Source organism: Laccaria bicolor, genomic scaffold (assembly GCF_000143565.1).
Source record: "Laccaria bicolor S238N-H82 LACBIscaffold_2 genomic scaffold, whole genome shotgun sequence".
Classification (NCBI taxonomy): domain Eukaryota; kingdom Fungi; phylum Basidiomycota; class Agaricomycetes; order Agaricales; family Hydnangiaceae; genus Laccaria; species Laccaria bicolor.
In genome coordinates, this window is record NW_001889873.1 from 1,217,765 (window position 1) to 1,232,271 (window position 14,507).

The following is a 14,507-nucleotide window of genomic DNA, read 5'->3' on the forward strand; positions in this document are numbered from 1 at the left end:
TTGCTCAAGACGTCGAGGACACGCAATGCTATAACACAGTTGATCTCTCGAACACGTTGGAGAATAACAATCGGTAAGGAGAGTGAAAACCCCTGACGGCAAAGGAGCTTCATCGGAACTCAACGAATCTTTCCTAGTACGTGTCGACGGCGCTGCAGAATCCGGCCCGTCCTCTTCCTGCTGACGCATAGAACAATAAACGCATAACCCGAAAGAAAGGCTAAGAATGGCTTACGGGAGATGCATCTGATTGTATAGACATATGACGGAGGCTTTTCTGAATAGCAGCGGGGTCAGGTGGAGGACTTGGCAACTCCCCACTTACAAAAGGACTAGGGAGAATAGTCCGAAACTGATACAGTTCATTGGCACTGTCGCGTAAACGGTGGTCGTAAGTCACGTCGTGAAAGAATTTTTGAGCATCCAATGCGCGGCCGAGCAGAAGAGCTAGATTACGATCGGCTGTCTTGATAATGTACGCAATTTTATCGACAGCTTCACGACCATCAAAGGTATCCTTGTACGTGAGGCCGTCCTTGACTCTATCCATGAGAGGTATACGCTCACGAAATGCTTCGGCAACACGGGAAAGCAGCGCTGGGTATACAATGGGAGTCTTTTTGGAAGGACGAACGGAGGCGGGTGAATTGCGCCCTTCGTGAAATGAAGGTGGTATTGGAGGTTTTGACGAACGTCTTTGATCGTGAGTTGTCTTGATCGAAGCGGCGGACATTGACATTGAACGGTCTTGACCAACCCGTGAGCGAACGGTATTAAACTTGGGTAGTGTACGCGACGACTCGGTTGACCTTCTCGGATCGTGCTCAACAAGAGTGGCAGATCCGTCGGCAGTTGAAGAGGAAGAAGAGGGAGATGCAGTCGTGACGGAAGAACGAATGGCCTGTGCAGCGTTCGTGTCGACATGAAGAGAGAAATTCTGGCGTAACCGTTGAGACTCGGTATAATCACAAGGATAGTACTCACCGAATGCGTGCTTTCAGCGATAGAAGATTGTCGCAAATGTTGACTAGAACGGTGGGCTTTCTTAACCGGAGCTATGATGAAAAAAAAATCATGAGACAGCACATGAAACGAGTATAGGTAACATACCGCGCTCATTGACAGCCCACGGAAGCTCACTGCTACCTTCATCTCCACTATTATTCGCACTACCTCCTCCAAAATTGACCCCCAATCGACCGTCATCGTGTTCGAGACTTATCCCCAGCCGAGGTGTATCCGCTGGTTGGCCAAGGTGCCCATTCTGTGACTGTGGATAGGACGCTCGATCTGGCGGGCCAGGTGACATTTGGTACTTGGTCCCAGCAGACCCGTGATTGTGTATTTGAGCCTGATAAGCCTGCGCGATGGTCATGCCAGACTGGGAGGGTATCCCTAGACTATGATCTGGTAGTCCATTGGGATGTGGGGGAATAACGCCAGCACTGCTGATGACAGATCTTGCACGAGGGACAGGTTGGTTAGGGGGTGCTAGGGAGTTCGCATAGGGAAATTGCTGCTGGATTTGATGATATGATTGTGGAGGCGGTGGTTGGGTAGGATAGTAGGGTTGCCCGTAGGCGCCTGAATTGGCATGGGGCGGGGGAGGAGGAGCATAGGGATTTTGATTGTAGGCATGAGAGGGAGAAAATGAAGATCTTCTATCGAGATTATTCTGGTAAGGTTGTTGAGAGTAGAGATAAGGCTGAATCGGTGGTTGCTGGTTGAGGTACTGAGGGTGTTGGTGTTGTGCGCGACCAAAGATAGACTCGTATGCTGCGTGTCTTTTATCTGGGGGCTGGCGAGGGCCCGAAGGCTTGTCCATTATCCAGGTTCCAATGATCGAATGCCCGTTCTGTGAGAGTTCAAGTTGCCTTTCACGCGCTTGGCGTGAGTGATCTCGTTGTTGGCGCTAGTTTAAGTACCATCCGAGACAAACAAATATTCTACAGCTCAGACTTGTTTTTTTTGCTCAGAGGCTCTTCTTCCTCCTCACCCTCTCCAACGCCAACACCACCAGCTTTTGCAAGCACGATTTGTTTTCGCTTCATCCGCCCCAACTCCTTGTTGCTCAACTTTTTGTCCGAGGTATCCTCAGCTGTGGTCTCCTCGGTCTCCTCTGGCTTGTCTGCGTACTTGGGCATGGTTTGCAGATCTATGTATAGACTCAGTTTCTTGATGTCATCCACGGACGCTATATCAACCCATGAGCACAAAACAACATCAGGCTTGTGAAAATGACATACCTTCCAGCAATGACGTTTCATTGAGCGTCAATAACAGAGCACTGTGCGACCCTGATGGAGCTTCTACGAGCTGCCCCAACGAGAACTGGAGTACTTTGACAAATGGGCTTCCCGAGCCTGAAGGAACACCATCCGGAGTCCACTCTGAATCCAGTAGGATCCAAATCAACCCATCGTTCGCAATAGCAAAATCGGTGATGGGTCTCCCAAAGTCAAAATGTCGAATGTTAGACATCGTGACACCATCCCGGTAAGGGAGCGTGAAAAGTGCCGTTGCGCTATGAATTTCGTCAACGACGCAATGGTCAAAATAACGAGAAACTTACCCAACGGCGCTAAAAATAACAGTAGGCACTCCGTCAGCTTCCAAGCTGCCGATTTTCCGTATAACCAGCACCTTCTCCGCGTTGTCCGTGGTGGTTTGAGACGATGATGCTATAGGTCCCTCTTCACTCTCCTTCTCTTCTTCCTGTTTATCCTTCCCTTTCGCCCTTCCTTTCCCTTTCCTCCGCTTTGACCCATTGCCCTCTACGGCTTCATCCTCTTCATCATCATCATGCCCACCACGTCGCCTTTTGACAGCACGGACGACCAGGAACGGGTCTATTGCGTCTGCAACATCGATTGCGTGCTTTACCTCGCCCGTCATCCAATCCCATATTTTTAAATCGGGATCTCCTCCACCAGATATCAGTTTGCTTTGATCAAATTGAGGGACATGGATTGCAGATACGAATCTGGGGACATAATGAAACAACGCAAATATAACGAGAAGCGAATAACATACTTGGAATGCCCTAGACAGTACATTTCAATGTTGTACCCTTGCGGGTACCAGCTCACTCTAATATGTTCATCCCGATCAGCAGTGATGATGTACCGTTCATCATGAGTGAGGAGGAACGCATTGAGCGGAGATGCATGTCCCAATATTAGTTGCCCCCCTGAAGGGTTTTCGTGAGACGACAACGCGTCCTTCTTTTGCGTGACGGTCGAAGGGACATGGACGAAGGGGTACCTACATAGATAGAGTGTAAACCCAGCAAAAGTCTCATGAAAAAACTTGTAAACGCACCGAAAGATATCACCAAACTTGTCAGACGCCAGAATACTCTGCGCATCTGCGCTGAAAGCAAGACCTGTTGGCTTCTTGGGCAATTCGCTGCCAACCGATTACGCGTTGAAAAGAAAGCATGATCACTTGAGTAAATACCGTTCACTCAAAAGCTTCAACCCATCAACCTCCCAGAGCTTCAAAATCTTGTCCTCCCCCGTAGTGATCAAGTATTTCGATTCCTTATCGACAGCCGCACACCTTACGGGCCCCGATTTCAACACCGCGTTCCTCGCTTCGTCTGTGAAAAGCGTAGTGGAGTGAAGCACATCTCCCGTTCTATGACCCACGTAAATTGCGAAAGAAATGCGGAGGAAGATGCGTACGTTGTATTTATGACTTGGATATGTGGGCCAGATATGGCAACTGTATGTGAAGGGCCAGGGAAGAGATGGGTGTAGGGATAGTAAATTGTCATCGCACGGAACTGACCCTGAGGGCAGTGAGTTGTAATCAACCTCGTTCAGAATCAACGTTCAACGCGCTCCAATGGTCATCCACCTCGAAAAGAAACCTACGACCAGTAAAGCCGTTCCCCCTCTAACCGCTCGTCCCCTCGACCTCCTCTACGCCATCTTTTTCGCTGTAAGCACTCCCTCTCCCTTTCATTCAACCCATCTAAAAAAACCACAGTTCCACATCCCAGCATCCATCTTCCTAGACCTCCAATACTTCTACCCAAAATGGGCCATACCACCCTTCATGCGCTCCCTAATTCCACTATACGTCCAAATGTCTAACGACCCCCTCGTGGGCGGACTAGCCGGTTTCTTCGGGGACAACTCACACCTGCTCTGGTTCAAGACGTTCCTCTATCTCGAAGCGTTCGTTATCTCCTCTTCCGCAGGCGCGTTGAGGTGCTGATTCCTTTCTTAGTCTATTCCAAGTACCCGTGTTCTTCATTGGTCTTTACGGGCTGTACAAAGGTTCGTTCACCCATACATACCCACTTTCAGTCCCTAACCACCCTCTGAACCTAGGCTCCAAGTCGATCTACGTCCTCCTCATAATCTACGGCGCCTCAACAGCCACCACAACACTCCCATGCATCCTCTACTTCCTCCAGGTTCCCAGACTCGCTTCTGGTGTTCTGGCCACACCAGGCGTCGAATCATTAACAACAGAACAACTCATCCTCTTGTTATCAAGCTATATTCCATTTTTCCTTATACCCCTCCTAATGGCAGTCGACATGGCCTACCGCGTTTTGGGATTGGTCAAAACTGGTGTAAAGGCGGAGAAGTGGGAGTAAACCCTAATCTTTTATTTATATACCCAAGTTATCAGGGACCCTTCAACTATGCTATCGATATTTTACAATTTTCTACACCGCTCTTCGTTTCGCCCAAAAGCCCATCCAAAACTGGAGAAAAAGTGAGCTGGTCCTGCAAGTAAGGCGCCCGAGTCGTTCGTTCGTTATAAATACACATGAGTCTTCTTGTCTTGTCTTGTCTTTTCGTTCTCTCTTCGTGCTAGTCGTCGTCTTCACTCTACTCCCCACCACCAACGCCAACACTGCTCCCACCTGCCGAAACAGCATACTCATGCGCATCACTCCAACTCTGCCTATGACTCTGGCGCTGCAAGGAACTAATCCTGCCCAGCCCCGTGGCACCCTGCGAATACGTCCTCGGCTTCACATTTACCCCTCCATACCTCGACGCAGGGGGAGCAGAAGGGTTATGAAGGTTCGGATTACTATTTTGAAAAAAAAACATCAGTCTCCGCCTTGGCAAAATATCAAAAATAACGAAAACTCACTTGGCTCTCAACGTCGGACCCACAGCCAACCTGGCAAAGTTGCTCGGGAAGAGCGGATTTCCAGGTGCCCGATCACCCACAGGATCATAGCCCACATCACTCGTGTACCCAGAACTATCACCGGCATCGCTGCCCGCATAAGTGATGGACGAATAACTAGAAGACTCGCCCATCCTCGACGCGATATTCCCAAATGATTCCGAACGCTGAAAGGGGCCAACAGAAGAGGACATGGAGCTCCTGCGCGAGTGCGGGAGCGAAGACTGTCCCGATGGATACGGGGGCAGGGGCGAAATGGGAGAAGGAACCGGGGGCGTGCTAGCTCTGGCATGAAATGAATTGGAGAGCGGCAGCGGGGAAGTGGAGATGCGCAATCCTTGGATCTGGGAGGGTGAAATGAGGTCTGGATCTTCTGGCGCAGTCTCCTTGTCAGCATCAACCCCTTCCGTCTCTTCCTCTTCTTCTGCTCCTTCTGCAATGTCACCGAGACCGTCCCCGATAGCACCTAGAGACCCCTGAAGGGAGAGCGGAGGGGGGTTGCTGATAGACGGTGGTGCAAGTAACGGTTCAATCGAGATATAATCAGCCGCATCGGTTATCCCGGGGCTAGCAGGCTGTTGTATTATAGTCGGAGGACTGAGGCTTCCAATGAGAATAGTCGACTCGTGATCTGGGGGACTTCGAGCCCCTTGTGGGGTAGGAGAGATGGTGGTGGCCCCCGTCGTAGGAACATCTGGAGACTCGACAGCCTTGGCTGACGTTTGCACGAAACCTTTTTCAAGGCCCTGAAGCTTTCCCTCTACCTGAGTACGGAAGTCTTGATCGTCTTTTGACGACAAAGTCCGCTCCCTCCCCCTCTTTTCAAGATAGAGGGAAGCGGTGGGAGATTCGACACTAAGACGCTTGGCGGCACGAGCAAACACAGGAGAGTCCATGACGGCGTCCCAGTCAGACCAGTGACCGCTCGCAGCCCGACCTTCATCATCGGATATTTCGTCTGTATCAAGGCAGCTTTCATCATCGTCAGGATCTCTGGTGAAATCACAGTCGACGTCCAACTCTGGCGGGATGCCCAAGGCGCCTTTAATCCGTTCCCAGAGGAGTTCCGAATGTGAAAGGATACATTTACGGGCAGATAAAGCCCAGAACGGATCTGGGGCCACGTCCCTATCGACCTTGGTAAGGTGATGGATGAGGTGGTTGTAAGACCATTGCGCAGGATCGCGTGGAAGGGACAGGATCTGATCAGATGGAGGATCGATTATTTTTGACCAAGTCTGGGCGAGGAGCGAAAAGAGCTTGACATCGGGAGGAGAGGAGATGAGTGCTGCGACCTCCGATGGACGATCTACAAAAGGGAGAAAGATGTCCGCAGGGAGAGGCGTAAAGGTAGCCGGGGCAACAGAAGCAGGAGCAGGTGCAGAGCTAGTGCCAAACTTTGGCGAGTGTGCACGCAGCACGGGAGAGTGGGTAAGTGGTGCAGGCGAGGATGGCCCTGAGAACGGAGTACCCTGAAGTTGAGTGAGTGTGCGTGGGTTGGTGGCCTGGCGTGCGAGGTCGACGAGCTGGTCTGGAGTTAGGCGAGGCTTTGAGGGGAAAGGAGATGTGGGGCCAAGACGAGGAGAAGATGGACGGAGACGGGGAGAAGATGATGGACTTGGGGGACGATCTCTATTAATACTATTCGCAGAGGAAGAGGGGCCTCCTTGAGCTGGCCCCGCACTTGAGAAGGAAGAGAAAGCGAAACTAAGGCGATTACCAGGAATGGAATCTGAAGGGGGAGATGTGGAGGAGCCAGGGCCAGGCTGTTGATGACGACGCGGAATCCTCCGCTGGCTCAGAGCAGAAGAAGATGGAGGCTCACTTAGGGTGATGGGTTGGGTATTGATTTGCTGCTGAGCAACGCGGACGATGGTCAGCGTACTAGATGAGGTGCGGTTTGGGTTCTCATTGATCTCGGCGTGAATAGCAAATGGATCATAAGCAGAGACAGATCCACGGCGAGTAGAGACACGGCGATGAGGTATAGGGATTGAAGCAGTAGCAGACATGGTTGTTATAATAAAAGCAACAAGGTAATGACCACACTTTATACTAAACATCAATCACGACGTCACTCTAGACTTGGGTCGACTCCCTAATCCCGTCTAAAATCATTTCAGCTTCATAGAATATGCAACCGTCAATATTCAATCATACCTTTTCGTAAATCTGTTCAATCCATTCCATGTTCGCCACAGAATCCCCCTTTGTAATCCACGTCTGCGGCGTTCTTCCTTTCAATTGGTCCACAAACGCCTCCAACTGATACCGATACGTAGACCATTCTTTCCCTTTCTCTTCTCCCTCAAACTTGTACACCTTCTCTGTCCTCGTCTTAGCTTTCCCATTCCCGTCAACCACTTTTACTTTAAGCCAATGATACATCGCAGGCGCGACAAAGTTGAACAACTCAACCTCCCCATTCTCACATTTTACCACAGCGCTGATCTGTGGTATCTTTGGAATGACCCCGAGGGTAGGGGGCATGGCCAGATCACAAGTGATAGTGCCCGTAACGCCCTTTGGAAGGAGGAGCTCGGCAACCGTTCTGCGGTCCACATTCCGGACGTAATCTGATGGTGGGGAAGGGGGCACGTAAACCTCGTGAGTAGCGGATTCTATAGAAATCGGCTCGGAAGAGGATAGGTACCGCAGACAGCTCAGGGTGTAGCCTGGGACAGCATGAGAAAATTAAAAGCGGTATAATAAAAGATACCCACATCCCATATCCATGAGCGCACCTCCACCCAACTCATACTTGTACCTGATATCTCCAGGCCCCATGATGCCTTTGGGAATGGCGAGACTAGTCGAGATATGCTTCACAGCACCAAGTTCCCCGCCATCAACGATCGCTTTGAGTCTTTGCACTGCAGGGTGGAATCGGTAGTGGAAAGCTTCCATGAGGATGAGGCCTTTGCTTTCTGCGAGCTTGAACATTTCACGCGTCTCCTCTGCCGTCGAAGCTGCTGGCTTTTCGAGAAGAACATGCTTCCCGGCTGCCAGAGCCTTCATTGTCCACTCGTAATGAAGACCATTGGGTAGCTATAAACCAAGGTAAGAAATAGTCATAAGAGTCTGTTGGTGCGACAAACAGGGTTGTAAACGGCTTCGACCTCTGGGTCATCAAGGAGTTCTAAACGGCAGTCCATGAGTCAAAGAGTCGTAGAGAAAAGAAAAGGACGAACGTTGATACCCTGTAGAACCTCCATAAGCCTTCTCAATTCCATACTTCTTTGCAAACGCCTCGGCTCTCTTCTGGTCCCTTGCAGCGACGGCATAAACCTGAACTTCTGGGTGGGTGCTTGCGGGAGAGATGAGTGCCGGAGGAGCAATAGCAGCTGCTCCAAGGATTCCAAACTTTATAGGCTGGCTTTCAGTGGTGACAGGGGCCGCGGACGAGTTGAAAGGGGTGGAGACGCGTTTCACAAAGTCGAGGAACCAAGCCATTGTGGTGGGTCGATTCGAAGGCGGTGGTGGTATTTATACGCACATTATCATATGGATTCATTCCACGCGGTCGATATTCGTCGAAGCATTTGAATGAACAGCGTATTTGGCATTGTTGATTGCTCTCAACGATGAGCGAGCACAAAAGGACAATTCAAAACTCAATCTTCTGGTCCGCGTAAGATACTCGAATCCACTCCCTGCACCACCATGTCCCCCGACATGGGAGTCGCTATGGGAAGAAAACGCAGATGATTCCAGTGCGTTTATTCATTCACCAGTGAACATTTTATTCTACCTGAAAACTAGATTTGAGCCCTGATTCGTTGAACCTTCCAAAATTCGATCCAAAAGACGCTCTCCTTCTTGCAGACCCCAACAGGTTTATACACGAATGGCCATCCAGGTTCAGGTAGCGGTACCTCCACTCGCACACGTAACATGACTTCGAAAAACGGAGTATACATATAAGCAGAGCAGGCGTCCAACAGTCGGGTATCCAAGAACCGTGCGTTATCGCAGCCTGCAACAACGGGAGTGGACTATACGCTGCTTGGTGGCTGGCCTCTCCCAGCGAATCCGTGCATTTCAGGTGCCACAGGAGCGGGGACTATAACGGATAATAACCTATCCAATTCAGCATATCGTAAAGTTGCAGTGGGGCAAGACAAAACAAATGGCTGTTACATATATCATTCGACGACCGCCACAATATTTTCTTTCTCACGACCTCGATTATCGATCTGAGCACCTCCCTTGTTCTTGACCGGCGATCCCACAAGAGTCATTCTCCAGAAGGACGCGTTTGGTTTCCAAACTCCTTTGCGGTCCTCAGTCCTCTCCCTTCTTCGTGGTAGGATGACGGCGCTAACCCACTGCCAGAACACGGCCCTTCCGTCCAACATTTTTGGTTCAAGCGTGTTTGCTGCGAGGGTTTCGACTCGCCAGGCGCTGTTCGCTCGGGTTGAGCTGCAGCTCGTAGATAGCATGGGTACGTTGGTTGATGTCAACCTCCTATGTGCATTTATCGACCGCCTTTTGGTTCCTCTCTATCACCCTCACTTCCTCATCACTGGTTTTGCCCCAGACGGCTCGCGGCAGCCAACAGTACCACGCCATGACAGCGCTCTAGGTAGCCCAACAAACGTTCGACGCCAAAAGCATCCCCACATCGACCAGGGTTTGATAAAGAGCTGTGCCGCGCGAAACAAGCCTCTCTCCACAACCGCTCGATCTCCAACAATTCTGCCATCCTTTGAGCAATCCGGTTGCTTCATCGGACACTCTCCCCCTTTTTGCCATGCATGCTCGACTCTTTATGCACAGACAGATCTTGCTAACGAGACCCCTGTAGCATGCAGATCTTCGCAAAGACTGATAACGTCAAAGCCAAGATCCAAGACATGGAGGGGTAAGTAGAGTCTGGTGTTTCACTTCGGTTATTCGCTTATCGTCATGCAGGATCCCTCTGATCAGCAGCGTTCAATTTTCGCTGGCAAGCAGCTCGAGGACGACCGCACTCTTTCGCATTACAATATTCAGAAGGAGTCTACTCTCCACCTTGTCCTTCATCTCCGTGGTGATATCCAAAATTTTAAGACCTTCACGGGTATGACGATCACCCTCGGGAGTCTTCGGACACGATCGACAATGTGAAGGCCAATATCCAAGACAAAGAAGGTGTCCCCGATCAGCAACGCTTAACTTTCGCTGGCAAACAAGTCAAACTCTTTCTGATTACGACCTGTGGAAGGAGTCCACTCTCCACCTCGTTTTGCGTCTTCGCGGTGGTCTACAGATTTTCGTCAAGACTCTTCCTGGAAAACGATTACCCTTTAGGTTGAATCCTCCGATACAATCGACAACGTGAAGGCCAAGGTCCAAGACAAACAAGCCATCTCTCCCGACCAGCAGGGACACATCAGGCAACATCGACAACGACCGCACCATACTCAGTCATCGTTGGAACAAGCACTGGAGCATCCTCCACGACATCCCCGGCAGCATTCTCCGCGTCAGCGGCTTCGAGTGCTGTAACATCCACCAGCGACCACCTTCTCTTTTTCTCTCCTGGCTACGATTTATACCGCAATTCCATTGGCCTGATTGTCTACAACCAGTCCAGTCTTGCCCTGTCTTGCCACACTCCCACTAGACACCACTACCGTCCCTGGTGCTCAGCGTCTCCCCCGCTGACCTGGTGATGCGTTCTCCAATGTCCTCTCCTCCGTTGCGCTGTTCTATTTAGTTAGCCGTATCATGATTACTATCGGCGTTCATATACAGGAGAGTTTTGTAATTGGTAAAGAGTAACTACAGAGAGTGGGGTTACGTAGCGTAAACGAACAAGATGAAATCAATATGCCAGGCTCGCGTTGGTGCTGAAGTTGAGCAACGTTTTCAGATTTTAATTTGCGAAATTGCGGAAATATTTGTATTGTCATCAAAGTAAAAAATCAAAGCACAGGAATGACACTCTGTCCTCCACAATGCTCAACCTTTCTGCTGTTTTGTATGCCTGTCTTTCAGTTGTTTTGAAGACATACCCAATACATCCTGAAAGATGTTCAGAGTGGATTCCCACTTGTGACTCACAGTGGATAAACCGGTGCTGTCGGCGTTCGAAGTTTGGAAATATAGCATCGCGGGTGCCCATTCTGCCAAGGAGGAATAAGCATCGTATCCGCGGATGTTGATACGATCGGCCTCGACTTCTTGAGACTCATCGAATGCCGACCAGTACTGGCCTTCTTCCGCTTTACAACTTGTGATTTGAACGCACGGACCATTCTTGTTCCCAAAGCGAGTTGGTGTGCCGAGGTCCATCAAGATTGCTATATATCTTGGCTTCCAGGTTTTTGATTTAAATTTAATGAACGGGGTGGTAATAGTCTTGATCAAAGATAATTCCGCTGCTGCGCCTCGGTTCTTAAACTGCAAAACAACAAAGACAAACTTTTCGGGATCGAAAGGTTCGGACAAGTCGCCACTATAACCAACGAGGATTGCATCAATGACGGCTTGATTGTGCACGCATTGTAGTGCCACACCCCTTTGCCAGCACATCACCAGAAACTCAACCGTAACAGTCTCGTCCACAAAGTTGGAGAGCTGTGCGAAGTGGGTGAAATTTAGGTGTACATCTTCTGTCCACTGAAGACCCGCTTTTCGAATATGTTCTTCATTCAGTAGATTTTGAAGGAACAACTTCAGAGTGAACGGCCGCACAGCCAATTGCAGATGTGATCCTCGATTGTTCTCTTCAACTATCTTGTTCGGTTTGGAGGAGGTATCAACATTACACAGTTGACCCCCTGCTGCAGCAACAGTGGCATCACGAGTTACGATCAGGATGATGCGCGCCAAAGTCTCGCCTTTTTCGCCGATAGAAATTATGTCGTTCGCAAGGAGAAGTTCTTCGACTAGGGTCCGCATCGCGGCTATGTAGACTTCCTTTTCGCTGAGAAGAAGCCACCCAGCTGCGATAGCCAGTATTGGCTCAGATGGAACTACGGATTTGAGAATGCCTGTCTCAGCATCATAATCTGTGAGAAGACGCATATGGCTCTTGACGGAGTTGATAGCCATCGTCTTGGCTGCACCCTCAGCATACAGGTTTAGAATAAACCGGGTTGAATGTAAAGCCAAGACCTGTAAGTTTCGAGCGTCTGACTTAACGTTGGTGTTGGCATGGAGGAATTGCTCAGGTCTGGCGCAGAGTAATTTTCTAGCTGCTGCACACATAATTTCATCGTCATGATACAGTGACCACAACTAAAGACATGGGAGGCGAGATCAGAACAAGGAACCTTATCATCAATTTAGGACTACACACCGGTCGACCATACTTGCAGAGATTGTCTAGTTGTAGAGTGTGCATTGGTATTTTGGATAGCGTCTCTGGTGAAGGTACCATAACGTCGTATGGCATGAATGGGAAGGGTGGAAGAGGTTTAAAATCATTCTGAAGGCGCCACGAGTTTGCTGTTTCATCTGCGTTAGGGTAAATGTCTCCCAACCCAGCTGTCGTATCAAGCATCAAGAACCAGAATCCAAGTCGATCGCAAGCTTTGATAGCCCTCTGCATTGCAAGGAGCGTGATACGGTCCTCTGCTCGTTCTCTTGGAGTGAAGTTGAGTAAACAACATTCATCGAACGTAAAGATGAAGGAAGATAATCCTAGTTCAGTCAGTTCCTGGTTTAAAGCTTCTGCAGATGGCTTAACGAGGACGTTGTGCAGCTCCTGTACCCATGGGCCGATACCTAAACCTTTATAAAACACACCGACACTTGACAACTATGATTTTGACTCACCCTTCTTCCTTGATGTGGAGGGAGTTCCTTTTGTTGCCTCCAGCGGAGCAGCAGAGCCTGAACTGACGGCAGAGATGGCAGCACTTATCTCCATTTGATTGCCAGAGTTGTCTTGCTCGCCTTGAGGAATCTGAGGCGAGGATTTCGTAGAAACGGTTCTGATGTCACGTGCTTTTAATACACCTGCGACGCCTTCAGTTAGCAAGGCAATAGCTTTGCCCTGCACCTTTACAAAATTTTTGTAGCGCGGCGAGTTCTCCGGGTGTTTACCAGGGATACCCCAAGCAGGATCAAAAACTATTTTGGCTTGGGCGGTATCGCGACCACGCCTCGCATCTACCATCGTCTCATACAGGACGGCACAAAAGGCCCCTAGGAAGGCAGCTGCAATCTCTTCACTCTGAAGAGTGTCAACAACCAGGCCAATTGTTAAAAGCTTAGGTAAATCACCTTTAAAGGTCCAAGGTTTAACACCACCTCTGGTGGGAGAACTTTAGATGGCTTGGTTAAGAATTCGAAGACGGGGATATCGCCAAGGGGGAACCCATCTCGGGGATCTGGTGTTCGCTTGAAATTGTGTCCCATCCCACGAAAACAGATGCTGACACCCCAATACTTCGTGGGATCCTGAGATTGAATGGGGTACTGTGAACCTGTGAAGAGCGTCGCTGCTCACCGATTTTGCGAGTTCAGCCGCGGCCCTCGACTTCCCTGTTCCACTACTTTGAAGAACTGTTATCGCCTTTCCATAGTGTATGTTTTCATTGTAAAGCTTCTTATATATTTCTAGACCTGTCTTCAACCACAGGGCGACTGGCCCATGAAACTTCGCTGTGAAAGACGAATTCAGTCGTATTGCAGCCTCTTCCCTACAAATGGATAGGTGTTAGTTGAGCTGGCGCAGTTAGTTTGTAAAATTGCGCAATCCTCACATCGATTGTGACTCGCGTTCAATCATTACACCATCGTCAGACTGGGCATTTATAATTTTTGCTGGACTGATGTCAGAGCCAGTCAATGAACTAAGAAAATTCAGTGCTTACTTTGAATGCCAGACCCAATCAAGAGGTCTACATCACTTCCATGACAGAGGAGATAAACCAGGGATTCATTGGAGCATGTTTCCACGTCATACTCGTCTGGCTTGCCATAAAGCTCCACCAACACTTCTGGATCCATGCCATACGCTGTCAAACATTTGCGAATAGTATTTAGGCCCCATACTGCATTGAGGTAGCGACCCTCAACCACTGTCAACGGACCAGAAGCAGTTCGCTCTTTGAAAAACTTCCGTGCCATTGCAACACCGTACCTCCAAATTTGAAGTGATCCCGGTTTGTTTAGCCATTCAGCCAACTTGCAGCGTAGCTCTCCAAGTTCGGAGAAGCTTTGCAGTCGTTCCTTAACAGCAGGGTTGGGGTGCTCCAAGAGACCAGGATCACCCATGATGATATCACTTGCGCTGTCCATCGTAGTGGGTTCGCAGGCAGACGGTTCAGTTGTGATCAAGTTGAAGTTTCTCACAATTGGAACACATATGAGTTTTAGGGCCTGTTCTAGTTCGCTACATTCCTCAACAA

General features: G+C 49.6%; 6 protein-coding genes across 6 annotated transcripts; 1 reads left to right on the forward strand and 5 right to left on the reverse strand.

Moving 5' to 3' along the window:
• Nucleotides 1–1,946: 1,946 nt before the first annotated feature.
• On the reverse strand, nucleotides 1,947–3,778 carry LACBIDRAFT_305397 (uncharacterized protein; the record flags this gene model as incomplete). Its single annotated transcript, XM_001875129.1, has 7 exons — nucleotides 1,947–2,194; nucleotides 2,247–2,524; nucleotides 2,573–2,983; nucleotides 3,034–3,264; nucleotides 3,322–3,408; nucleotides 3,460–3,639; nucleotides 3,687–3,778. 7 exons carry the CDS (start codon nucleotides 3,776–3,778, stop codon nucleotides 1,947–1,949), a joined length of 1,527 nt encoding a protein of 508 aa, XP_001875164.1.
• A 71-nt stretch (nucleotides 3,779–3,849) lies between these two features.
• Nucleotides 3,850–4,692, forward strand: LACBIDRAFT_188128 (uncharacterized protein; the record flags this gene model as incomplete). The annotated part of the gene is made up of 4 exons (XM_001874556.1): nucleotides 3,850–3,945; nucleotides 3,994–4,184; nucleotides 4,237–4,286; nucleotides 4,341–4,692. The coding sequence occupies 4 exons, from the start codon at nucleotides 3,850–3,852 to the stop codon at nucleotides 4,610–4,612; spliced, it is 609 nt and encodes a 202-aa protein (XP_001874591.1). The 3' UTR covers nucleotides 4,613–4,692.
• A 158-nt stretch (nucleotides 4,693–4,850) lies between these two features.
• LACBIDRAFT_305399 (uncharacterized protein) lies at nucleotides 4,851–7,172 on the reverse strand (the record flags this gene model as incomplete). Its single annotated transcript, XM_001875130.1, has 2 exons — nucleotides 4,851–5,058; nucleotides 5,122–7,172. The coding sequence occupies 2 exons, from the start codon at nucleotides 7,170–7,172 to the stop codon at nucleotides 4,851–4,853; spliced, it is 2,259 nt and encodes a 752-aa protein (XP_001875165.1).
• Nucleotides 7,173–7,226: 54 nt separating this feature from the next.
• Nucleotides 7,227–8,613, reverse strand: LACBIDRAFT_305400 (uncharacterized protein; the record flags this gene model as incomplete). The annotated part of the gene is made up of 5 exons (XM_001875131.1): nucleotides 7,227–7,268; nucleotides 7,321–7,835; nucleotides 7,884–8,208; nucleotides 8,259–8,299; nucleotides 8,352–8,613. 5 exons carry the CDS (start codon nucleotides 8,611–8,613, stop codon nucleotides 7,227–7,229), a joined length of 1,185 nt encoding a protein of 394 aa, XP_001875166.1.
• Nucleotides 8,614–8,918: 305 nt separating this feature from the next.
• Nucleotides 8,919–9,518, reverse strand: LACBIDRAFT_321781 (uncharacterized protein; the record flags this gene model as incomplete). Its single annotated transcript, XM_001875132.1, has 2 exons — nucleotides 8,919–9,136; nucleotides 9,341–9,518. 2 exons carry the CDS (start codon nucleotides 9,516–9,518, stop codon nucleotides 8,919–8,921), a joined length of 396 nt encoding a protein of 131 aa, XP_001875167.1.
• Nucleotides 9,519–10,534: 1,016 nt separating this feature from the next.
• LACBIDRAFT_321782 (uncharacterized protein) lies at nucleotides 10,535–14,373 on the reverse strand (the record flags this gene model as incomplete). Its single annotated transcript, XM_001875133.1, has 12 exons — nucleotides 10,535–10,672; nucleotides 10,701–10,764; nucleotides 10,811–10,853; nucleotides 11,160–11,169; nucleotides 11,209–12,387; nucleotides 12,449–12,876; nucleotides 12,928–13,327; nucleotides 13,378–13,572; nucleotides 13,604–13,796; nucleotides 13,860–13,920; nucleotides 13,971–14,114; nucleotides 14,190–14,373. 12 exons carry the CDS (start codon nucleotides 14,371–14,373, stop codon nucleotides 10,535–10,537), a joined length of 3,039 nt encoding a protein of 1,012 aa, XP_001875168.1.
• Nucleotides 14,374–14,507: the final 134 nt, after the last annotated feature.